At 36.9% G+C, this 26,268-nt stretch overlaps 1 protein-coding gene and 1 long non-coding RNA gene across 17 annotated transcripts; one reads left to right on the top strand and one right to left on the bottom strand.

The window, feature by feature from the left end:
- Window positions 1-527: 527 nt before the first annotated feature.
- Window positions 528-3,318, bottom strand: LOC147511086 (rhamnogalacturonan I rhamnosyltransferase 1-like). 14 transcript variants are annotated; one of them, XR_015219196.1, is made up of 8 exons: window positions 3,210-3,261; window positions 3,052-3,096; window positions 2,344-2,503; window positions 2,167-2,234; window positions 1,974-2,063; window positions 1,674-1,846; window positions 1,416-1,553; window positions 528-845 (listed from the first exon to the last, which is right to left on the bottom strand). XR_015219196.1 is itself a non-coding variant. In XM_086602906.1 (6 exons), the coding sequence occupies exons 2-4, from the start codon at window positions 2,857-2,859 to the stop codon at window positions 1,998-2,000; spliced, it is 453 nt and encodes a 150-aa protein (XP_086459032.1). In that variant the 5' UTR covers window positions 2,860-3,096; window positions 3,210-3,273; the 3' UTR covers window positions 528-845; window positions 1,674-1,846; window positions 1,974-1,997. The 14 variants fall into 14 exon arrangements, 3 of the variants coding, with proteins under 3 accessions (XP_086459032.1, XP_086459033.1, XP_086459031.1); XR_015219197.1 differs by lacking the exon at window positions 3,052-3,096 and having other exon boundaries at window positions 3,219-3,273; XR_015219195.1 differs by lacking the exon at window positions 3,052-3,096 and having other exon boundaries at window positions 3,210-3,273.
- A 2,568-nt stretch (window positions 3,319-5,886) lies between these two features.
- On the top strand, window positions 5,887-10,745 carry LOC147511087 (uncharacterized). Of its 3 annotated transcripts, none has more exons than XR_015219204.1 (4): window positions 5,890-6,390; window positions 6,489-6,535; window positions 7,878-9,749; window positions 9,922-10,432. It is a non-coding gene; the product is annotated as an uncharacterized LOC147511087 (long non-coding RNA). The 3 variants fall into 3 exon arrangements; XR_015219205.1 differs by lacking the exon at window positions 9,922-10,432 and adding an exon at window positions 10,460-10,745 and having other exon boundaries at window positions 5,894-6,390; window positions 7,878-9,213; XR_015219203.1 differs by lacking the exon at window positions 9,922-10,432 and having other exon boundaries at window positions 5,887-6,390; window positions 7,878-9,309.
- The last annotated feature ends 15,523 nt before the right edge of the window (window positions 10,746-26,268 follow it).

Consider the following 26,268-nt stretch of genomic DNA (forward strand, 5'->3'; position numbering starts at 1 on the left):
TGGACCGTCGCAGGATTGTGGGCTATTTGTGCATTGAAAATGGTCTGCCCACAGTTATAATTGTCAGTAAAGCCTACCAATAGCGATGGTCTTTGCGTCAGTTATTATCGTCGGTATTACCGTCAGTGTTAGTCCATGGGAAAAAGTTAGTTTTTCCTACAATTTGGGGCCGTGGGAAATACTGTTTTTGCTACGATTATAGACCGTGGCAGAGTTATTTTATTTATTTATTTTTAAAATATTGATATTTTAATTCTTGGGTCATTTCACATTTTCACCTGCAATCAACATAAACCTACCAATAACCAAGTAAAGTTTTCATAACCATCCTACACCTCAAAATCACCATTTCCATTCATCCTTATCATCTAGAAAGATACAAAAAGTAGACTTACAAAACAAATGATTGAATTAACACATGTACTATATAAACACTTTCCTAAACAAGAAAATAGACAAGTAATATGAGATATTATATACACCAATCACTAATAAATGCACGGTAAACTCATACAATTAGAGCGGTATCATCATAAATTAATAGTCACTTTACTAGTTGATTACTTTACCAAATTAACAAATGTTTGGATGGAATGATTACCACTGATGTAATAAGTCAGAGTAGTGAAGAATTCACGCAATTGCCAATACTTTGTACAAAGTAGTCGGATGATTACAAGTGATCAAAAATAGAAACTAAAAGCTTTTTGTATAGGTGTAAGATAGCAAGCTAAATTTTTTTTTCTAACAAACAATTAAAAGGGGGAAAAAAAAGTATTCACTTGAATGAAGGTTGCATGCTCAAGAAGAGAGACATCGAGACATCCTATAATGCACTCATTAATCTGATTAAAAAAGAAAAGAAGATAAGTTAGTAATGAATACAATAAGACAAATACAACTAGAGTATTGATTGTCAACAAAAAATTAAAAAATACTAGAGTACTAGAAGTGTCAAATGGAATAACTAGTTGGTTCTTCACTATAAGAGAAGATGGAAAAAAACAAATGGAACGGTGTGGAAATGCACACCATAAGCAGCTCACCCATCTAAAATAAATGCAATGAGAGCACAGTTTCCCATAAGCAGGGTGACTTAAGTGAGTCGGTCATAGTGCTGACTTAAGGACGACCAATTGATAGTACTAACTACTAAAGCACTAGTTCTTAACATTTAAGTAGTTCCATAGGATGCTCACTGAAATCACAAAGACAGCGGTGAAAACCGATCGTAAAACGGATTTGAAACGACAAAGATATGGCCAAAACAAGATTGTGTCCATATGACACTAAAATGATACCCACTCGCCTCTATGATTTGTTCCGCATAGGTATTCAGACTCCCTTTGTACGTACAAGCCTCCCTAGAGATTCTAAAAAAAAGTGAAGTACAAGTTGAGGGTTATTTAGCTAACCACAGATGGGGCTGAGAATAACTCAACATTGGAATTTTCTGCTCCAAATGAGTGTAACCCCAACATATTCGAGGATTTTTATGCCAGCCCCAATACGAGAATCAATTTCTCAGCACCGCTCAACCATAATTTTGAACCCTAACCCACAAACATACAAAAATTCAAAAGAAAAAAAATCAATCCAAATGCTTAATGAACTAAAAATTCAACAATAGAAATAAAAGGCGGATTAAAGAATGAAAAAGGCAGCAAACTCACCTGATCCTGGTAGTAAGAAATGTCAGACCAACTAACTGGTGGCATAGAATGGAACATTCCTTGCTCATATCTTTTCCTGAGTCTTGACCCGAGGGGGTAGTTCTTTCAATATACGAACCTCATCTCTCAAAGATGTAATAAAATGATCAACATCAAATATGTCTTGGAAGTCACTGTAGTAACAATGAAAAATTATTAACAATTCGAATATAATTTTACTAGTTAAAGGACTGTCACTTAAAGCTCTTTCGATAAAAATTTGGATACTCTAAACCGAACAATGTCGTAATTGAAACTCACCTAGGATCATTCCGAAAGGAGGTCTTATCTAAGCTCAGGGATTATGAGTGTTATGTTTAAATGTCTTGCAATAGCAACCATATCACATATCTGTTCAACAAGCAGATAAGTTATTATTAGCAAAACAAAGTTTAGTTGGAGTAGAGAAAACCCCAATATAGCGAAGAACGAAGTAGAATTAACTACAACTCACTGTTGCACGCATCTGATTAAGACCCCCATTGCAAGAAACCATCAGGTAGCCATTATTTGGATAAACTCCTGCAGGAAGAGTTACCAAAATCGGTACAAAGAACTGTGAAAATCAACTGCCAGTGCATCTAATATCATCAAGAACGAAGTTGCTAACACAACCATATGAGAAAATTACCAATGTGGATTCAATCTCTATTGCAGCAATGAATGAAATCTTATCGGAATTCAATGGTAGACAGAGATAACAAAAAGTCTAATTGAACTCCACTAACTCTCCAATGTTCTTTCTCTCCAAAAACAACAATAGAACCACTTTTTCCACTCTAACAATCCAACTAGAACACAACAAAACAAAACAAGTCAAGAACTCACTTTTAGGTAGCAATGGTAATCTGGGTTGAGCAGAAATAAGCTTATAATCCAATTGCGTATTATCAGAATCCGGATACTTAAAACAAGAAAGCAATCCTTTCAACACACTTGGTCCCCACATCTCTCCCAATGCCACTAACTGAAGTAAACAAGTCCATACCAATACAATAGTCGTTGCTCTAATGAACCAAAGCTTCATTCTAGATCGAGATACCATCGGATAATTCTTCAACTTCTCCACCTTATTATTACTACTACAATCTATCACTATACTTTTCACTCCCATCTCCACATCTGACTTGCTCTCTAATCTACACATTACACTTATTTCCCAACCCTCTGGTTGTTCTAATAATTCGTGTGAAAACAAAAATATATGAAGAATGATTCTAACTTAAATAAGCATTAACGAAATCGCCTCGATATTGTTTATATCTCTTCGATCTCAATCGATTGCTAAATTTCGTTGGATGTTTCGGTCGATAATTTAGTCATGGTTATTTAAACATACCATGACTAAATTAGTGTCTGCCTCACTTCAATCTACCGAGAATCTCTGCAATTTGTTTGATTAAAAGCCAAGAAATCAAGCAAAAAAATTGAAAACAATATGTTCGTTCTTCCAATTTAGAAAAATCGGTGCTTGCAATTTAAAAAATCGGTACTTACCTTAATTACCTTGTTGAGATGTGAAGAAGAAAGAGAGAAAAAAAGGTAAGTGGCGGTCAAGGTTGGGGAAAATTATCTTATTTTAGATAGATCCCTAATCCCCACGGTCAAAACGATTGGAACAGCCGTGGTCAAGGTTAAAAAATCGTACCCGACGGTTTCGGCCGTGGCTGCACCCACGGTCCCAGGAATGAAACCTATTCGCTACGGTGAAAATAAGTATGTAATAAGGGTTTATAACTGTGGCTAAAAATACGGTGGGAAAAAGTCCATTTTCTTGTAGTGATTATTTGGAATGCTATATATCATATACCATCCTTTTGAGTATCATTATCACTTGGTTCTCACATTTCTTAGAGCATTCCCAATGCAGGTGGATTTATTTCCCCTCTTATTACTGCCACGTAGGCAGTATTTCCTAAGGTTTTCACCGTTTTGGCGAAAAGCAAGGTGAGGCTACCTAATGCAAAAGTGAAAAATAATCCCGGACGGGATGTTGGATTCCGTCTGGAGGCATTTTGATTGAGACGGAATGTAATATCTCGTCCGGTATTTTGTTTGAAGTTAAAAAAAAACTGAAAAAACACGCAAAACGGAATGAAACATTCCGTCCGAAAAAAAAATTGAAAAAAACACACGAGACGGAATCCAACATCCCGTTCGAAGTTCACAAGTCAACCACTATCTCGGTTGAAGGTTTCACCTGGTTTTTGACTTGGGAAAATAATCACCAATTTTTCACCTCTGCATTGAACAACCCTTTTGAACAAAAATCGGTGACTATAGCCACAAACCCCCTAAAACCACCTGCATTGGGAATGCTCTTAGGGCATCTCCAATGGAGGGTGTAAAATTTCACCTCCACATAGGCACCACCTAGGTGCCATTAGGATTTTACTACTCCAATTGTAAATTATTGTAGAGTCTATAAATATCCATTTTCTATTGTTCCCAATGGAAAAGTGTAAAAAAGTTTAATTTTAAACTCGGACCCTCTTTAAATTAAAGTGGGACATCACGTCCGAGTTTAAAATTTTAAAATTGTGACTTTAGAAATAGATAGGAACGACACTCCATGTGACGTCCGAATTTGTTTTTACTCAGACGTCTGTTCGAGTGTCGCCCAAGCTTTTTATTAGCTGATAGCGAGAGGGGGAATTCTCCACCCTCTCTATCAACTAATACTAGAAGTTTACACCTCCATTGGAAAGAGTTTTTTGACATTTGGGGTGTAAAATTTCCACACTATATGGTTTACACCCCTATTGGAGATGCCCTTACTAGAAGTTTTAGTCTGCCAAAGTAAAGATGATACATACTATATACCATCAATTATTTGGAATGCTACCTACCATATACCATCATTTTGAGCACCATTATCACTTGATTCTCACCATTTTTACTGGAAGTTTTGGTCTGCCAAAGTAAGGATGATACATACTATATACCATCCATTATTTGGAATGCTACATACCATATACCATTCTTTTAAGCACCATTATCACTTGGTTCTCATCATTTTTACTGGAAGATTTGATCTGCCAAAGTAAGGATGATACATACTATGTAACATACAATTTTTCTGGATGATACATATTATATAGCATCCTGTTGTTTGTTTTTCTTTTAGTGGATGGATATTTTGGTAACCTCCACTATTTAATTATATCGATTTTTTATTTTTTATTTTTTATTTTTGAGTTTTTTGGGTTTTTTTCTTACGGTTTGACTCGGTTTGCAAATGTGGGAGGTATTGCAAATGATCTTCAAAATGTGGTATCGCAAAAAGATATCTTTAAATGTGGGAGGTATCGCTAATTCCCCCTAGATACTACTATACGTCTATACCAAGTTACCAACACAAGGATCACTTCTTCAAATGTCAAGCCTTAAAACGAGGCATCATTTTTTGAAATTGACAAATTGAACGTAAGGGCCCTAAATCCAATTTCTACAGGCCCTAATATGAGCAAGATAAGTGGAATATGGGTCAGCGGCCCAATTCCAAGAAAAAGAAGAAAAATCAAGGGTAAGATCCGTAAATTACAGAAGGTACATAATAGTACATTAGAGCATCTTCAATAGAGAGTGTAAAAATCTACCTCTACATAGTAATATAGGTTTTACATAAGCGCCATTATAATTATACACTCTATCTAACTTCTAAATATATAAAGTATATATTTACTACTTGTGGCTCTTCCAATGGTAGGTGGGGAATGTGTAAAAAAAGATAACAACGGACTTAAACTGTCATAGACCATTAAAAATAATAAAAAATAACGGGCTTGGTCCGTCGCAAAGGCTTAAAACAAATAATGGTCCACTTTCATACTACACTCAAAACAACGTCCGTGGGTGTTTTGTAATAGTTATAATTCACTACGCCTTAGACCGTCGCAAACAGAAAAATAAAGCTTGAAACCTCAGTTGAAGTGACGTCCGAGTTTTTAAATTACACATACGTTCGTCCAGACTTTTTTTATTAACTAATAGCCGGATGGGGAATTTCCCACCCCATCCTATTGACTAATAACCTATTACCCGTATACAACCTGGGGAAGGAGTTTTTTGGCACGTGAAGGTAAACTTTACACTTTGTGTTGTTTACACCACTTTAGTACGTACAGGTTGAAAACTTTAAATGAAATAAAAAAAACCAGCTTTTGTCAGCATTTTAGTCTTTCACTGGTTGAAATGAACTCAAAAACTGGGCTATTAAATCGTTGAGTACTCCCCGAGTAATTGGTGAGTACTCGCTACTCCCTGTTTAGCCGGCCCGACTAACAATTTAATCCCCGACCACAATTGGACTCAAAAAGTCCCCGAGTACTCTCTCGATTAGCCGAGTAATTGTGTTCACTATTTCAATGTTAAACATTGAACTCGACATTTCATTGATTCGACCAACCCTCGATTATGTAAAGTTCTACACTTTAATCATATTTATTTTAGTTGATTGAGTGTTTTAATTGTTTATTGATTGATTGTGTTTTTAAATAGTATTTCAAAATCAAATATATTTAATAATTATTTGTAAAAAATATAGTGATATGAAAAATCGTCCGACTAATCCCGATTAATCCCGACCGATTACACCTACTCGCTTGACCGAGTAGCGATTTAACTGCACAGCTCAAAAAATGAAGAATCAAAGGGTCTCATTTTCATTCACTTACTGGTAAATGCTTTGTACTTCGTTACTTTCATACTCCTTACTTCTCTCTGTGTTATTTGCTCGATTTTCTCACATTCTTTTCTCTCTTTGTAACTTTGAAGCCAAAGCTAGCAACTAACTCCAGAGCAAAGCACCATATGTAAAAAAAGTATGTCCTCTCCTTTTCCTCTATTACACTATAGTACTTTATAGAAATGTGGATCATGTTCTTGTACGTATTATATATCTTCAGTTATAGGATTATTGCAACATGGGTTCAGGTTTAGCATTAGTGTGTTTGTGTGTTCGTATGGATTGCAACATGGGTTTTGATGTGGCATACATTGTTTTTATTTGTTTTGAGATTCAACAGCTTGAAGTGATTTTGATGGTTTTGTTCTTACTTCTTAGTGGCCGGGTATTCAAACAGTCTCAAGTGATTCAAGTTGTCTAGAAATATAAAGGAGTCCTAAGTCTCCAATATTTGAATCGTATAGTAAGAGTTTGTTACACAGACCATCTATTGAGAATCATGATTAGATTTACACATTTTGTACAAATATACTAGAATCATGATTATTGTTACACATTTGGTACATTTAGAGTAATTGGGATTAAAATGTTATCGGAACTTTGGTTGTAAATGGGGGCCTGGGAATAGAACATGGGAGGGAGTGAATTGCTCTGGCCATTCTAAGAGCCAACTTTGCTGAAATTCACAAAAAGTCTCATCTGGATACGTTAGAATTGAAATAGGCGCATGTGTTCGCAACACATTAAAACAAGAAATGATCCCTCATGTTCTGAGCTCGGAACACCATTCTAGTAAGAGCCTCTGCCACAAGAAAAATCGGAGGTGTGGTCTGTTTGCCGCATCCACTTAGAACTAGTGAAGAACCCCTAGGGACTCTGATTCACCAACACAAGAAGTGGTGTTGCAGAGGCTACTTTCTCTTATCTGCTATTCTTGAACATACCAAACAAAAATGGATAATAGGAGAAAGTGAGAAACTCTCTCCTCATCTCAGCTCTTTTCAGTAGCCCACGGGGTTGACGTCTCAGCATATGTTGTCAATTGCAAGCGGTTGAATGTTTGTTGTGTGCTATTTTTTATGGATCAGTGTTAGTAGTTTCAGATTTCATTAGATCAGCAAAATGGGTTTTGGGGATTTTGGAATCAATTATTTATTTTTCCAAGTGGAATCAACTATAAGTCCATGGTGAGATAATTGTACTTTTAATGCTGAGCCTCATCTATTAGCTTTGGTACATACACAATACCTATACATTAGTGCATCAGAATATGGTCAGATATTACACCATAAGAATATATAGTGCTTGGTCTAAAGATAACTACTGCTGTCGGAAGAATTTAACATATTGGTTGATGGTATAGTTCTTTCTTAAATTCGTTTGAGAGTTTACTGGAACTTGCACTAGTAGTTGTACACTTATATATAACTACGTTGTTACTAAAATATACTTGTTTTTTCGTCCTCTGTCTTGAACAGGGCATGCTGACTTGAGGCAATGATCGTATGGACGTCTCACAGTCACACTGGCAATACCATTCAGCTCAAAGACCCTTACCAATGATCATGCTGTATCAGTTTTGGTTCCACTAATACATGTGTAGCGGTTATGGAAAGAGGAAGAGCTAAGGTTATTGCCAAATGTCTGGCAGTGGTTGCCTACATCCGAAATGGCTTGGGGAGTTTCTTGTTGGAGCCCAGGCCAAGCTTTGGGCGGGGACCAATCCAACAAACACAATTTTTGGGATTCAGCATCTCTTAGGCTGCAAGTTTGATGACCCCCTAATACAGAGAGAGGAAGATGACTCCTTATAAGATAGTCAAGGTTCCCAATGGAGATGCATGGATTGAATTCTATGGAAAGCAGTATTCCCGAAGGGAAATTGTAGATAAGATTCTAACCAATGTAAAACAGACTGCAGAGACATACATCGGTAAGTTAGCTTCTGATGCTATAATTACATATCCGGCAATGTCAAATGATGCTAAGATAAAGGCAACATTGGCTGTTGGGGAAATGGCAGGGATAAATCTTGAAATAGCTATTGATGAGCTTGTTGCTGCTGCAGTTTCCTATGGGCTGATTGATAAGGATGGTCTTATAGCAGTCTTTGATCTTGGTGGTAGAAAATTTGATTTTTCCATACTGGAAATCTTCAGAGGTTCTATCAAGTTAAAATGAATGCATACTGATTTCTTGGGTTGGTAGGACTTTGAGAATGCCTCAATGGAGTACATTGTGACCAACATTAGAAGAACAGAGGCAATTGATGTTGCAAATGACATGTTATCCTGCCAAAGGATTTGCCAAGCAGCTGAGGAAGCTAAAATAGAACTTTCATCTGTATTTGAAACTGAGATCAGCCTGTCTGTTCTTACTTCTGATGCATCAAGTCCTACACATATGTATATCACTCAACTGAAATCAACTTGCCTTTTTTTCCCCTTATGCATCAGGCACAGGCACAAAAGGCCTGAGTTTCACACTTACTAGATCGACATTTGAGAGGTTGGTAAACCATTTGACTGAAACGACCAGAAACCTTTCCGAGATCTACTTGAAAGAAGCTGGTATAACTGCCATGGACGTGGATAAGGTTCTCCTGGCAGGAGGAATGGCAAGAGTTCCCAAAATTCAAGAAGTTGTTACCAAGGTATTTTGAAAGTGTCCAAACAGTGGGTGAATCCTGATGTGGCCGCTCACTGGGTGCTGCTACTGCAATTCCAGCTGGCTGGCTTCTTGGAGATGATTGGAAAAGTTTCCCCAATATGCGGGCTTAAAGGAAACTGTGAGTGTTTTACCAATGTATAATATGTAAGTATCCATCCTCAGGACTTACTTTCAAAAATCAAAATCCTAATGTACTGGTTGAATATTACAGACGTGATTTTGGAAAGATAAGTTGGTCGACTAATTGTTCAATGGGCCAGTTTCGTTCATAAGTAGGCCGGTTTACCATAAGATTAGGCTTAACCAAAGAAAAGTTGAGAAGAGGGGGAGGGGGATCTGGAAATGACGATTGCTTTAGGTCGAATGTGATTGATAGTGACAAAGTTATTGCTAATGAAACAACTATGTACCATTTTGTTGTTGTGTCCTGACGTACCGGTGTACTAACTGAGCAAAAAAAAAAAAAAAAAACTATGCTCAGCCTAAGTTTTCCAATATTTGCCGTATCGCCCTGACCGTGTTGAGTTAGACCTGACACTCATGTCTGTATTCCTGCTTACTAGACTGCCTGATATTTGTCTGTACCGATGTGTTTTGACATATTCTAAAACCTTCAGGGAGGGAATAAGTCCATCCACCGCTATCTGGTGGAAAATGGCCTCGATCTGTTTAGTGGTCAGGTAAGTTTCAAGGATTTTTGAAAATTTTCTAGACCTTGCGCCGTTGGTCTTTAAAGTTCCAATTTCATTAATGGACCCTGTTCTATCTTTCAGTTTTATTGGTTAATGCTTGAGGGAGTTATATATATATATCAGTCTCCATTTTTCCCCTTGAGAGAGTTCTATCTTTCAGGTTGACGCATAAATTAAACAGTTGCAGTGGTTCGCAACTACCCTGCAATGGAGTCTCCAAGGTCAATGCTACATGCTATGCCTCTTATGCGTGCTTGAGAATTGTTGTTGTAGATCCACCTTCTCATTGTGATAAGGTCCCAGAGTATGGGATTGTCGTTAATATCGATTATACAGTCACCACCCATTGCCATTGCCTTCATTGTCGTACATAATGCAAAAGGTGGTTGAACGTGTTTGATACCTAGTCGAGTAAGGAAATGCAACCACCTATTTATATTGTACAAGTATCTTCGTAGTACCTGAAAATGAACGGTGTTCAATTTAGGTATACTTAAAGTCTGTGCCTGTATTGGCTAACACGCAAAAGTAAGACACTATTTTAATGACGAGTCAAGAAAATTTCATTTGTAGTTTCAAGGTCATGACTATCCATTTTACATTCATAATTTAACATCTTACTAGTAATTCTGATTCCTTTTTCCGAGAATATATTGTTTTCTCCATTCAATCAGCTTTTACTTCTTGTGCTGATCCAGGAGGTACAGTAGAAGTGTTGGAGAGATGTGTTAGGGTATTCAGTTGCCTGGTCAGTAAGGGTTGGAGCTCGTATATGATAATACTTCATTGATAAATAAGATCTAAAGCACCCGTTTCTTGAAAGATACAGTGCAGAAGAATGAAAACTCTTTTGAAGGGAAATGGAAACTCCTTGTTATTATTATAGTGTATTTTATTTTTCGATATGTATTATTAAAGTGTCTTGTAAGTAATCAACTTATTGAAGTACATAGGTTTCTATATAATAATGATTGTATTAGCCAATGAGAAAGAAATGAGTGTGCAAGTGTTTCTATGTCTCAAGATGAAGAGTGGATTTCGGCAAGAAATCATTAATTGTAATTTTTGAATTTTTGGTGAATTATTCGTTTAATTTGGAAAATGTTTAAAAATGTCGTATTTTTCAATGACACGGAATAATTTGTTAATTCGGCAAGAAATCATTAATTCTTGAATTATTCGTATTTTCACTATAAAGTCTGTTGAGTATGCTGTCAAATTTTCTCATATTTTTTTATTTTTAGTTTTGTATTATAGTCAAATTATTTACGAAACTGAACTTTTACCGTTTCCGTTTTTTTTAATCCGAATTGAAAAAATAAATTCTTATCGAAACTTGAATTTTATTTGAATATTTTCAATATCGAATTTTTATCGCATTACGAATTGTTAACTATGGTTACTAGTGCTTAATGACGAAATATTTAATGAAATGCCAAAAATGGTCGAAATGTTGGTTCATGTCATGCCCACCAATATTTTGTTAACTAGGGAAAATAAATGAAGATACGCCCGTCTCTTTCCTGACTCGCAGTTATTTATTGTTTAGTAGATTCTTCGAACAAACCAAACGCCGCCTTTATTAACACATTCATTCATTGATTAAATGGCCGCAACTAGCACGTGAATTAAACTTTTTAGGCTTGCTTATCCCAGCACACCATCTGTATCTCTCATGATGTCATCATTCTTCACCATATATATACAACTTCATTTTCCCTCCGAACCATTTCTAGTCATGGTTCACTTCAACAAACTCGCAACATGTATGAATATATTTTCACCCTTTCGTTGTTTGTTAACTCAGAATATAGTACAAAATTATTTTCTGATACTGTATGTCTGTATGCATGAAAGGCTTTATGACATAAATGAATATTATATATCTTTGATTCCTTTAGTACATCATGGTGTTTGATCATATTTTATGTTCAATGATTTATATTTTTTTTTGAGTGATTCTATGACACTAGGAATGTTATTACACAAGACACTAGGAATGTTATTACCACAAATTCTAACTCAGGTGTGATCATGTAACATTGAAACCGCTCCAGCCTGTATTGTTGGAGGTGATAAAAGATGACAAGATGAAGAGTATCTCAATTACAATAAACTCAAACTATTTGTGGTGTACACAAAATATTTTATTAGAAATTGGTGATGAGAAAAGGCTTGCGGTAGACTCTTCTTCTTTAAAGTTTTTGGTTGTTTGTAAATTGTGAGAGCAACCATCTGTGGGGATTGAAAGAGTCACGAGTGGACCTGCCATACGTCCATTACCGACCTGCATATTTATTATGATCATAATTAGTTTTTTTATTGTAGTTTCTGTGGTATAGACCTCATTGCATATATGGATTGGTAGATTTAGTGTTCAGGTGCGATATATTAGTCTTAATTATGTTGAGAAATTTTCATCCCTTTTCTTAAAGATGGATTGAATTTTTAACTTCGACGTTCATATTTAGTAATCCGCCCACACGCATCCTTGTTTTGTTCATATGTCTGCTGTGTTTGATACTGTATTTTGATTCAGTGTTCAGGCAAAAGTCAATAATAGAAAGTAACGGATACTTCAGATTTCAAGACTGGGACGGTGACAAAGGTAACCATTTGGTTGTGGAAGGGGTTTGGCTGGACCAGAAACAGTTTAAATTGACAGATTGAATTCGGAGGGATGATTTGATATTCAGTTACTGCGAAGTTGTCTATACGGTAGCCATATCTCAACCTAACGTTCTTGCACTTAAAAATTTAAGTATCTGTTAGTCAGTTTGGTTCTTCCATATGTTTGTTCTAAAGAGTAGTTGGAGTCCATATTCATTTGCAAGTAAAGTATATCATTATATCATTTATTTCTTTTTCTCTGTTTTTCTTCTTAATTTGCTTTTGTATGTCAAAACCTCAAGCTAGTCTATGTGACAATGAATTGAGGGTACCCATGAATTGTGATAATGAATTGAGGGAGGGTACCCATGAATTGGTTAGAGCATCTTTAGGAGTGCAACCAAAAAAACATCAAAATTTTGAACCAAACCAAACACCAAGCCAAAAAAACACAAACCATCTTTAGGAGCAACATCAAATTTTCGACATCAAATGACGCGATTTTAGATAAACCGCGCCATATAGCCCACGCGGTTTTCCTAACACCGCGCCAGTGAAGCCCATCTTAAAAGCCCAAGCCCACGCGGTATTTCAAAACCGCACGATCAACTTTCTTATTTTTTTTTGGCAATTCCATTGGGCACTCATCAAATTGGATTGGGCAACCCCTCAAAAAAACAGAAATTTTACAAATTTGCCATATTACAAATTTGCCATAAAGCCCAAGCCCAGCAACCAATTCAACCGGTATTGCCAAAACGAACCCTCCCGTCGTTTTACGTTTACACTCAAACGACACGCGACCATGTCGTGCGAGTGTACACTCAAACGACTTGACCAAAGTCGTTTTGTTTACACTCAAACGACATGGGTCGTGTCGTTTGAGTGTAAAACGTAAAACGACATGACCATGTCGTTTGAGTGAAAATAGAAACGACTTCGCCAAGTCGTTTGAGTGTACACTCGCATGACATGACCATGTCGTTTGAGTGTTACTTTGAGTTTGAGTTACACTCAAACTAGATGGCCAAGTCATTTGAGTGTATACTCAAACGATATGGACAAGTCGTTTGAGTGTTACTCACACTAACACCGAAAAACTACGGTCCATATCGTTTGAGTGTTGCACTCACACGCCACATTGAAACTCAAACTACATGACCAAGTCGTTGAGTGTATACTCAAACGTTTTACGAAGTTTACACTCACACAAACTCAAAACTACGCCATGTCGTTGAGTGTACACTCACCACACGCCATGTCGTTTGAGTGTGCACTCAAACGACGAGGACCGCGTAGTTTGAGTGTACACTCAAAACTACATGGCCGCCAGAAGTTTGAGTGTTAGTGTGAGTAACACTCAAAAACGACATGGCCGCTTGAAACGATATGGTCGCAGTAGTTTGTGTGTTAGTGTGAGTAACACTCAAACGACTTGTCCATGTAGTTTTTGAGTATACACTCAAACGACTTGGACATGTAATTTGAGTATACACTCAAACGACTTGGTCACGGTTTGAGTGTACACTCAAACGACGCGTGGACAAGCACTCAAACGATTCCAAATGCACTCAAACGATTTCAATTGAATTAGAAAAAATTGAAATCGATTTAAAATTGGGGGTTAGAAACAACACAATTACATCAATAAAACTACATGCACTCTACACTCTTTATCCTGTTATGACATAGTATCTTTATAACCAAGTTAAAACATGTAATCAAACATGCTACATGTAATCAAACATGCTATAAAATCTAAAATAATAATTTGTTTTATATCTAAACTTGTTATTATTATTATTTTTTCAATTGTGAATCATAAACTAGTTTGGGGTTTAGAGTTCAGAGTTCAAGGTTTAGAAATTTCGTACCAACATATTTCACTTAATTATTTGAAATAATAATTTGTTTTATATCTAAACTTATTATTTTTTATTTTATTTTTAAAATTGTGAATCATAAACTAGGTTGAGATTTAGGGTTTAGGGTTTAGAGTTGTTTACAAATTTCGTGCTAACAAATTTTACTTAATTATTCAAAATAATAATTTGTTTTATTTATAAACTTATTATTTTTTATTTTTTTTTTCAAATTTTGAATCATAAACTAGTTTGGGAGTTTGGGGTTTGGGTTTAGGGTTTAGGGTTTACAAATTTCAATTTACAAACAAAAAAAATTTAATTTCAAACATATTTCACTAAATTATCCAAATCTAAAATAATAATTTGTTTTATATCTAAACTTGTTATTTTCCATTTTTTTTATTCAATTGTAAATAATAAACTAGTTTGGGGGTTTACAAATATATTTCATTCAATTATTCAAATATATCAAAATTTTAAATATATATAGAATACTCATTCACTTTCGGTTTAGAGTTTAGGGTTTACATAGAATACTCAAGTTTCTCTACATACTCAAGTTTCTCTACACACTCAAGTTTCTCTAAATGGAACATGAAGATGAAGAAGAAGTATTTGAGGTAATGTTTGAGGTACAACAACAAATTAGAGAAGAACAACAAATTAGAGAAGGAGAAAATAGAAGATATGTTGAAAGTGAAGAAGTGGAACAAAATGTTGAAGGTGAAGGTGAAGAATTTGAAGATGCGACAAGTCGAGCAAATGAAATTCCGAGAAATCGTCGACGACAAAATGCAAACCTAAATAATGAGGTAACACTTGATTAAAATGAATACAAAACACTTGATTGATTGAATGAATGAATGAATGGATGCAAAATGAATGAATGCAAAACCCGAGCCCAAACGACATGGCTGGGTCGTTTGGGAACACTATCAAACGACATGGGCCTGTAGTTTGAGAACACTACGGAACGACATGGCGGTGTAGTTTGAGAACACTACAGAACGACATGGCTGGGTCGTTTCATTACACTATAGCACTACATGGCCAGGTCGTTTCATTACACTATAGAACTACATGGCCGGGTCGTTTGGACTCTTGATGAAACTACATGGCTGGGTCGTTTGAAACTAAATGTAAATTGTTTGAGACTCTTGTTTTATTCTTCTATATGTAGAATTCTTTTGCCGCTATCGGGAACCGATCTTCTCGCAAACTCGAATGATGTGGATTGTCAACCGATTTTAAGTGATACAACAGAAATTTTTACTACGGAAGAGGTATGATTGAGTAGGCATTGATTTCATTTTTTTTTTTTTTTAATTTTCTAAATATAATTTTATTAGTGTATTAATAATAGTTGTTGTTTTTATGTGTTTAGGTCTTTCATACACGAATGGCGAGGCAATCGATTGGGCAACCGCTAGAGGAAGACAAGTTAATGTTGTTGTGGTCATTGAAAAGTCTGAGGTGCCAAAGGAAACCGAAAGTAGCAAGATTGAATTTGGCTTTATGAAAGTGCTCGGGTGTGTATCGGTCACACAAGAAGGAAGGCTAAGAGAAGGCTAATAAGAGAAGGTTGGGAACCAAGAAATCGGGATGTCCATTTAAGTTAAAAGGTATTTTCCAACGCGTGCAATGCCGATAGTTGGAAAATTGTCGCTCTTAATGGTGTTCACAACCATCCATTGGCGAAGACCCTTGAAGGACATGCATTTGCTACTCGACTAACCGTTCCAGAGTTCGAAAGTATTTTGTCGAGATGAGTAAGTGTGGAATGAAACCTAAACAAATATTGGATTCCATCAAGAATAGGTATCATGATAACATCTCTAGTATATCCTAAGTCTACACCGCAAGGCGCGAAGGTGAGGAAATGGATATGAACGGTCTCACACAATTACGAGATTTGAGTGAGTTGTTAGCAAAAGAACATTATTTTGAGGAGTTGAGACGGGATGAGAATACCGAGGAGATAACGGATTGTTATGGGCCCATCCGGAAGGTGTTAAGTTGGCTCGGACGTTTTCCAATTTTTTTTCATGTTAGACGCTACCTACAAAACTAACCGGTATCGGTGGCCTTTCGCATGGTTTGTTGGGGTGACTTCAACGTGGAAATCTTTCACCGCGGTGTGTCGTGCCGCTTTCACCGAAACAACAGTCGACTATGAGTGGGCCCTGCATCATTTTAGTGGCTTGCTTGGTGACATAAGTCCATCTGTGATCGTGTCTGACAGGGACTTAGCCCTGATGAGTGCCGCCGACAGAGTTTTTTTCCTAACGCGCACAAGCATATGTAGATGGCATATCGCTACGCAGCGCCCTTTCAAAATGTTACGATATTTTTCCAACTACGTAACTTGTAGAGAAGGCCCAGTTTCGTGGAACATCGTAGTCAAATCGAAGACGAGAGGTTATTTTCAGTAGATGGGATGATTTGGAAAAACATTACAGGGTTGAGTACTCCAATTTTGTTTGTTATTTGTGAGAGACTTGGTTTCCTCACAGGGATCGATTCGTATGTTGTTGGACTGACCAACACATTCACTTTGGGAGTACAACGACCAATAGAGTTGAAGGGTCTCATGCTCGTGAAGCGTGTACTAGGAAATGCAAACCGTCATGATTTTTGAGTATGTTTAGCTTAATCCATCCGATTCTAGAGATCCGGATGTCCGAAATTAGAGCTACCTTCGAGAGAAGTATGATTGTAACTCAAAGACCACCACCGGATTCCTTTGTTTCGTGAACTCGAGGCCTTGTCTCACGCAAGTGTTTAGACTTGTTATTTGAAGAAATAGATACCCGTAAAAGCGTGTTAAAGATGGAGAGATAAGGTGTTGGTGCTATTTGCGACGAGCCATGGACCGCCATGTGCTCATGAATTAATTGAGTTTGAAGAGCAAGAGCGGTCCATCCCTTTGATCGCTATCGACCCCCTTTGGAAAACATTATGCGCTTCTCCCAATGTGTCGGGTGGTGGGTGTTGGTCCCGATGTTGCACCTTCACGATGGACTTGTTCATGAATAGGTTTGCAATGGTTTCGAAGAAGAAGAGAGAGGGTTATGATTAGGAAGCTTATGGAGATTGCCGCATCGAAAGTACATGGCTAGTACCGCCTTGTGAGGAAGCAAAACCAAAGGTCGGCCGAAAGGTAGCCGCAGCAGAAAAGCTTCAAACTGGAGATGATAACTCTTCAAAGCGAGATCCATCTCATTTTGAACATTCTCAACGTGACCATGAAGAGTGGGTCTTGTCACAACCAAACATTACGCCCACCCAAAACACCCCACACTACACCAAGAAAGAAGTCTTCTCAAAACTACCAACCCAAAACATCCACACCACACCAACAAATAAGCCTTCTCCAAAACACCAAAACAACCACACCAAGAAATAAACCTTCTCCCAAAACACCAAAACAACCACACCACTAAATAAATAAGCCTTCTCCAAAACGGTCACACCACCTAAATGTGAGAGATGGCTTAGACTTTGGAAAGACGAGGGGTCCTAAGGATTACGGGTTGGATATTTCTGAAGAAATGCATAAATACATTGTTAGAGTCCATGACCCTGTTGGCGATGGCAACTCAAGCGGTTATAGAGCTTTCTGCATTGCATTAGGAAGAAGTCAAGAAGAATGGCCACGATGAGAAGGGAGTTGTAACGAAGAGCTTATCGACAACCTCCCCTTTATTGTACTTTGTACAATCAAAGTGAGGTTTTTATTCGATGAAGGAAATCCTACATGAAGAAGGTTACGCACCCTTAAATAAGTGGATGAGCATGCCTTTTCTTTGGATACTTATTTGTTTCAAGATTTAATGTTGTCCTTATGCATTTAGGAGCTCGGTGCTTCCTTCTCATGCCCGAGAACCCAAGCAAATCCCGAGAGAGTGACCCAAGTGTTGGGTAGCAGATGTTGGTGGAAATCATTTTGTCAATGTTGAACTTGTTGAAGATTGTCCGGTTCCTCCAAGAATGTCGCAAATGGCTTAGAGCTCGATATGATATTCTTTGAAAGTTGGAATTTGGCCTTGACAAGAAGGCAATTGCAATTTATGGCATTGAACATTCCCAATTTAATATGGGAAAATGAGCTCGTTGAAGACCAACAAATACATGTTATCGACTAAGTTGTTTGTATGTTGTCGATATGATATTTTGATGTAATTTGTATTTTGATGTAATTTGGAACAAGTGTAATTTGATTTGATTTTTATGTTATCAATGTTAGGGATTTTATTTGATTTGATTTGGAAATCTAGTAATCGACTAAGTTGATTCGACGGCAATCGAAAGTGATTTTGAAATCGAAAGCGATCGACTAAGTGATATATTGATGTAATTTGATATTTTGATGTAATTTGGAACAAATGTAATTTTATTTTATTTTTTGTTATTTGGAAATAATGTTAGGGCTTTTATTTGATTTGATTTGGAAATCGAAAGTGATCGATTAAGTTGATTCGGACGGCAATCGAAAGTGATTTGGAAATAGAGCGATCGACTAAGTTGATTCGGACGTCAATCGAAAGTGATTTTGAAATCGAATGATCGACTAAGTTGATTCGATGGCAATCGAAAGTGATCGACTAGTTGATTCGGACCGCAATCGAAAGTGATTTGAAATAACGTTCAGTATGTTGTCAATAATGACCGAAACTACACGGTGAAGTCGGTTTGGCTTTAATACAAAGCGACCCGGCCGGATCGTTTGGTCTAAAGGGCAAACGATGTGGCCATGTCGTTTGGCCTTTAGAGCAAAACGATGTGGTCATGTCGTTTTGGCCTTTAGACCAAACGATCTGCATGGGTCGCTTTGAGATTAAAAGAGACCGATCTGCCGTGGTCGTTTGGCTTTAATACAAAACGATCTGCCGAGGTCGTTTGGCCTTTATGCCAAACGATGCGGGCGGTCGCTTGGAAGAAATTTTTTCAAAATTCGTTTTGTTTTTACAACACTTTCATATTCATCAAATTCCACTTTTCCATTTAAACATCAAATATCAAACACTCTCATTCATCAAATTCCACTTTTCCATTCAAACATCAGATATCAAACACTCTCATTCATCAAATTCATCCATACATAAAATTCCATTCATACATTAAACCCTAAACTGAAACAAATTACATTCAAACATTAAACCCTAAACCCTAAACATTAAATTCCATTCAAACATTCATGCAAACATCATATTCATCAATTCATTCGAAGTTAACAAAATTACAAACCCTAAACTGAAACAAATTACATCCATCAAACTAAATTACAAAATTATAAACCCTAAACTGAAACAAATCAACTATAAGCCCACCAATGTAATTTTGCACCTAGTCAAGTTGTTATGCGCTGTTGAAGGAGGACCTTGCTTCCTCTGGCATATCATTCCCAGCCAATTGCAGACCTCTCTCTAGCAAACGACTGGTTTCATCGATGACGTCGTTCTGTCGAAAAAAGAAAAATCAAGATAAGTTACCAATCGAATGCAAAAAATCACAGTTAGAGAAAACTCAATTAAAAATCACAATACTTACAATCGGTGAACAGTTAGGCAGTGTCTCCAGGGAGGGATGAATAGGAAGAAGCTCAGGGTTCACCAAAACTACATGAGAATTCCTCGCATACCAAGTCATGTAGTTTTGATGACACTCCCATGGATAAGACGAAATAGGTCCTCGGTTGCAGAGTTGGATCACGTGATTCGCCACGACTCCCAAGAAAGTGGCCCAATATTGGTCCAGCTCACCTCATACCCGCGTCCCTGCCACAGTTCTTGTTCTCCAATTTGGCATTGGAGGATCTTTAGGTACAAGTTGCACGCGGACCTAACCGACGCGACCACACCCCCTTGCGGCGTAAAAGCTCGACAATGTTGAAAAACATAGCAATCCCTCAAAAATGCAATGTCATCGATCGGGTTTGTATCTCGATATTTTTGTAGGGATGCCAAACAACTGAAACAAAATCAAATGTGTCATTAACAACTCTAATGATCAATTACTAAAAATAAATATAAACAAACTTAAATACCAAATTGTCATTGAATTTAATACTTACATTGAACTCATTCAAATCATCAATTATCGCCGATAAAAGCGCAATGCATACGTTTGTGTCGTAATAATGTGGAGCGACCGGGATGTGTCTATGAGCACGCGGGTGAGACGAGATATAGTTGAAATTTGGGATTGTCATGAATACGGAAAATACTCATAGATCCATGCCTAGATATATACACAAATAGTTAACATATTGATAGAGTAATAAAATTAACATTAAAAAAATAAACTCTAAAATACTCAAATTTTACGTAGAAGAGTCATATACCGTAACCCCTTTCACCTTCGCATGTGGGTAGCCCGAGACCTCTATATAAAAACGCCAAAATTGCGCACCCCATGCATACTCTTCTATCTCATGAATTTCAACAACGGCCTCCGGATAACATATAGGCACTCCGGTCCCAGACTTGTCTTGTAAAAAACGGCACATCCAAAGAAAAACAGAATAAAAGCTCTAACAATCCGTTGAACATCCCCGAAACTTCGAGGCCTTCTCTACCACATTCAAAGAAACGTCACATATAGGGCTATCATGAATCTTGTTCGCAAAATGCTTCCGGATGAATTCTAGCCTTACTTTTGAAGTGAACTTGCTAGCTTCCATCTCGCCTCTAATCAAATCAATAGGGAGCCCTGGACCAAGATGTAAAGAGATTTATCGATTGTTGTAAGTTCACTCACTGTCCCCTTGCACCGCTTCTTCTTCCTCTAATCTGGACTCCACAGATTTGGACAACATCGTCCAAAGTCACAGTCATCTCCCCAACTGGCATATGAAAGGTGTTGGTCTCCGGATGCCATCTCTCCACAAACGCAGAGATCAATGGTGGATCCATATGCTCGTGATAACCTTCCACGAGATCAAACAACCCAGTCCTTCTCAATCGCGCGCAAATCTGGAGACCTTTCACATTCATTTTGAAATTCCATTGGGATAACTTCGCTAAGTGTGAAACACACTTCAACGCCCGCGATCCTCCTGAAACAACCGAGCACGCATTAGATATATATGAACAGAAACAAAAGATTTTGTAAAAGAAAATCAAAGTACACAAGAAAAACAAAATATTACCCTTCTCTCCCAAACATCGCGAGCGACATGCACCGCATAGTCATACAACAACTCGATTCATACGGGCCTCCCCATACACACCTCTTTGAAACTCCAAATCATCATTGGATTTTCTTACTTAAATCCAATACCGGAGGTGCTTCTTCCACTGGTGGTACGCCTTCTACCACATATTCTTCAACATCATCATCATCCTCATCATCCTCCTCCTCCTCTCCTCCTCCTCTCACTCTCCTCTTCTACTATACTCTTCCCTTTGTCTAAACCTACATCTAAACCTACATCTAAACCTACATTAGTATCACTATCTACACTATCTACACTATCTTCACTAAACGAATCAACCTCAGGAACCTCTTTTTCCAAATGGTCCCCTCTACGCGCTGATGCCGTTAAGCCGTCTGCCCTATGTCTTTTTCTTCCAACTGCATCACCGCTAGAGGAACCGCCACCAAACAATTTCTTAACACCCTTGAATGTAGTTTTCGCTACATTCTTCACATTCTTTGATCGAGGACCCATCGCTACAAAGAAAAATAAAACAAGTATTAGTAAACCATATTTAAATAAACAATGTACAAAGAAAACCACTAGAAAAAAGAGATCATCCCAATTATTAAAACTAATAGACTTATAAGCTTGCTATGATAACTCCAAGTATATATGAAGAAATAGAATGGGGTTACGCTATCCAAATTCTATCGAATTTTGGGCAGAGTTTCCTTTGTTTGGTCAACATTTCGTATACTTAAACCTGTCATAACCTGGAAATCAATAATGACATCCTTCCAACAACCATATGTACATACCACCCTATAAAATATTCAACCCACAATACAATTTCTGTCCCTCGTCAAGCATAGGGGAAACCACCCAAAAAAACCATCTTGATTGTACATTCAGTAAATTTGATAACCAAAGAAAAAGCTTCTCACCTATAATGCTTTACCGCTTCAGTTTTGTTCCCTCAGATCCGCACCTTAAGCAAGTACTCGTAAAAAGCTGCATGTAATCAAGGTCATTACTCATTAGTCAAGACTCAAGAACATAAGCAATATAAAAAGGTGAGTAAATGAGAATGTACTGAGACACTAATCATAAAATGGTAAAAGTATCTTCTCTTATAACATCAAGCCCTAAAGGAAAATACTAGGTATGAAAGATGAGCACTATGAAAGTTTAGCAACAAGATGTAAAGCAACTCATTTTTTAATTTTCAAACGAGGCTCTAAATCACATGTTTGGGGGTATCACCATGCTACCCCCTCTAAGGGGTAGCATCACTAGTAGTTCTCTAAGCGTATTATTACTAAAATGGAGAACTTTATAGAATGTAAAATAATCTCTAACAAAAGTAGCGTCAAGTCTTCAGCTTATGCAAATTAAATGCAGTCCAAGTTATATTGCAGCTTATGCTGCAATATGACTCCTCGTGTCATTTACTCGATCATACTATAGACCAACTTAATAGCATCCTAGATAGTAAAACAACAACCCCAAGTCCACATGCTTGTATAATACGCAATAATTCTTTTATTTTTATTTGTAATTTTTTTTCTTTCAATCTCTTCTGCAATGGCATGCTCGGAGCTCAAAAGGAGATGTTGTTTGCCCAATACCTACACCAAACTTTCTCTTAAACGGACGGTCCATCGGAAACTTATATAGTGTATTTGATTATTAGCTTATATAGTGTCGTTCGTTAAACAAATTAATAAGACTGTAAACTAAAAGGTTTTGAGACTACACTGTGTAAGCTTATGAAGATATTATATAAGTTTTCGACGAACATGTCCATTTAAGAGAAAGCTTGATACCTACACTATAATATAAACACATATTACAATATAAAGATTCTCAAATACTAGAACTACTATATTTTTTTTTTATGTCAGCTGACTAAGGAATGAGCAGCATTTTTGTTGCCCATCCCACATGACATGATATGAATGGGCTTATAACTAATAAACACCAAAATTCAACAGTATCCAATTATAATATGGATTCATAGGCGGACAGTGGATTGAACTCACAAGTTAGATAAAGTACCATATCATAAAGGAGAAAAGCGGGCTTTTAAAACCGGTCGCTCTTCTATATGATCAAATATACATGTTTACTGTATTTGTTTTACAATATTGTTTTGGTTTAGTATTAATTTTCCACATTGTTAACTAGCTTATTGTGTATATGTTCTACTTTAGGTGCTGGCGGTGATGGCTTTATTGCTCGAGACATATCCTTTGTCAATCTTCCGGTCCATCATCTAAGGGTCAAGGCCGCTCTTTGTAGTCAATGCAGAGATAATCTGTGTTTTATCGATGTTCCATTATTGGTTACCAAGACACTTTGTACACCCTCTCGAATCGACAATTTTACAGAGAGACTGATATCTATGGAACTAAAACCTAGTACACTTTAGTTCACACAATCGACACTTAGTACACTTTGTACCCTTAAAAAAAATCTTTTGTTGTTCACTTTCAATGCATTGATTCTCTTTTTCAGTTTTTCGAAGAAGAAAATATATAGGAAATTCGAGCTCATTTTCTCATACTATATAAAGATGAACAAGACAAACATCACATTCCCATAACTCATCAAATTAAAGTTTTGTCAGCTGTTCTCACTTTTTCATTTTCTTAATCAAGATGACCATGCACACATTAGGAAAGTTCTTTGTGTTCATGAGTGGTGGAGGACATGATGATAAGAACCAAGTGGAGTCTTATACCAAAACATATGAACTACTGACAAAACTTGGCGAGTTCACAGTTAGGCTCTTAACATCCAAGAGAAAAAACTTTTTTTTTTCTCTTAAGTGGACATATGGTGAAGTACAATGAAGGGACTCAATTTATTCTTTCCTTATTTTGCACAGAAGATAATCGTTTCCCCCCACTACCCTAAATCTAGTCTAATCACCAAAGAAATAACTGACCACTTCTCCTCTTCGGTAAAGAACCAATGCAAAAGACAAATTTATCAGTGAAACCATAATAACAGGGCAAATTTATCCTTGCACACACAATAAGAGACTGGTCTAATGTTTACTTAGACGCGAGAAAGACATGTCAAAATTTCAATTTGGGTCCATATAAAAGTCAATCAAATACATTTAGAGAGTTATCCTGTGGGAACCAAAAATATGACCTTCAGACTGTTACCTTGTTAACCTCCCTATCCCACTAAACACCCAAAACTTTTTCTTTCCTGCCAACCCTGCGGATAAATGGAAAACATCGGGTTGAAAATAATCTTGGAAATTCCACAACACGTAAGAAAAAAAACCCGATTATCATGAAAGTTTCATCCTTAGGCAATTAAGAAAAAGTAAAAGCAAAAAAAAAAGTTAAAGTGAAACATAAATTTTTGCAAAAGCAATTTATAATAATCCTACCGGGAGTCCAGGGACTCATAGGAATGTAGGAATGATCTCTAAACCATTCAAAACATCTCTAAAAAACCAGCCCAATCTAAAAACGATATCACCATAAACAATTGTTACCAAACGAGAATTGTGAACCCTTTGTTTTCACCATTTGGTGACTACATTTTGGTAGGGTCGTAAATTTCAGAATTCTGATTTTGTGGGGCGAGGACCTAAATAGTGAGTATATTATATGAGGAGCAATATTATATCCACATAAAATCAGCCAAAATCTAAAAATTTGGGGTATGTCAACTCATTGAGTTTACATGTAAAATTTCCACAAGTCCCCGTGAGCACCTTGGAAAACCGTAGAGTTGACGGTTTTTTCGATCACCAAATCATTTTTACCAGTAGGTTGCAGTAGAGTGTGGTGTTCAACTTGGGGAGAGACTAGTGTCATGCTCGACTATCCTATTAAAAGTCAACCCCCCCATTACATACACACAAAAATAATCTCAAATCGGATACTTGTACTTCTCTAAAGTCCTCTAAGCATCGGTCCATTTGTTTTGCAATTACTAGGGGCATTTCTTCGTCTTCAAAGACTGCTTCAAGATAATATATTTACTTGAAAGTTCTTTAGTTTTTGAAGTAAAAATACACGGTTTTCAGGCTCATTACAGATTTCTTACAAGAAAGGTTCACTTTCACTACAAAAAGAAAAAGATACAAGAACAGGATATAGGAAGAGGATCAGACCTTATTTTAAGAGAGTACTTTTATATCTTCATCAAGAGTACTAGTGTGTGGAGCAGAGACCCGATCTCAAAGATACTGACCCTAAAGATAGGTGTTGGAGAGTTGGTATAAACCGCAATTCAAAGAATTACATTGCTCTGCGGTCGAGAAAATAGTATTATGATGTGTTTGATAGCTCATAAGCAACAACAACATTCTTAAACGGTTACAACTCGTGATCTTTCCACCGCAAAATTATTTTCGAATGAATGGTGCTAACCATGTGCTACTCCAATAGCAGAGAGCACATAATAAACAATCACCCTTAAAGCAAACATAATATGAATTGCAAACAACAAGATATTGGTAACTAACCTGCATTTCTCTCAAAGACGCTTTGGTTACATTAGCAAAAGGCAATGTAAAATGTGATGATGAAAGCGAGAAGAACAAAAAGTACAGCAGTCTCTTTTATACTCCAAATAAATTTCAAGCTTTCACCGCTCTCCCAACTTGCAAAAGCTTCAATGGCAAAATTGCAAAAGCTCGAATGTTGGATTTGATTGGGTCGCGATTGGATTAAATTTCAGCAAAATTGGATTGTTTTGCGTTTCGTGATTGGATTGTTTCGCGATTAGATTAAATCATGATTGGATTGGTTCAATAATATTGGATTGTTTTGGTTTTTTTGTTAGGGTTGAAGGGTTTCTTGTGAGAAAGATGACCCGGTTAAGGGAGGTTTTTCGGTTTGGCAATGGAAGTGGGGGTGTA

Source organism: Coptis chinensis, chromosome 3 (genome assembly GCF_015680905.1).
Source record: "Coptis chinensis isolate HL-2020 chromosome 3, ASM1568090v1, whole genome shotgun sequence".
Classification (NCBI taxonomy): Eukaryota; Viridiplantae; Streptophyta; class Magnoliopsida; order Ranunculales; family Ranunculaceae; genus Coptis; species Coptis chinensis.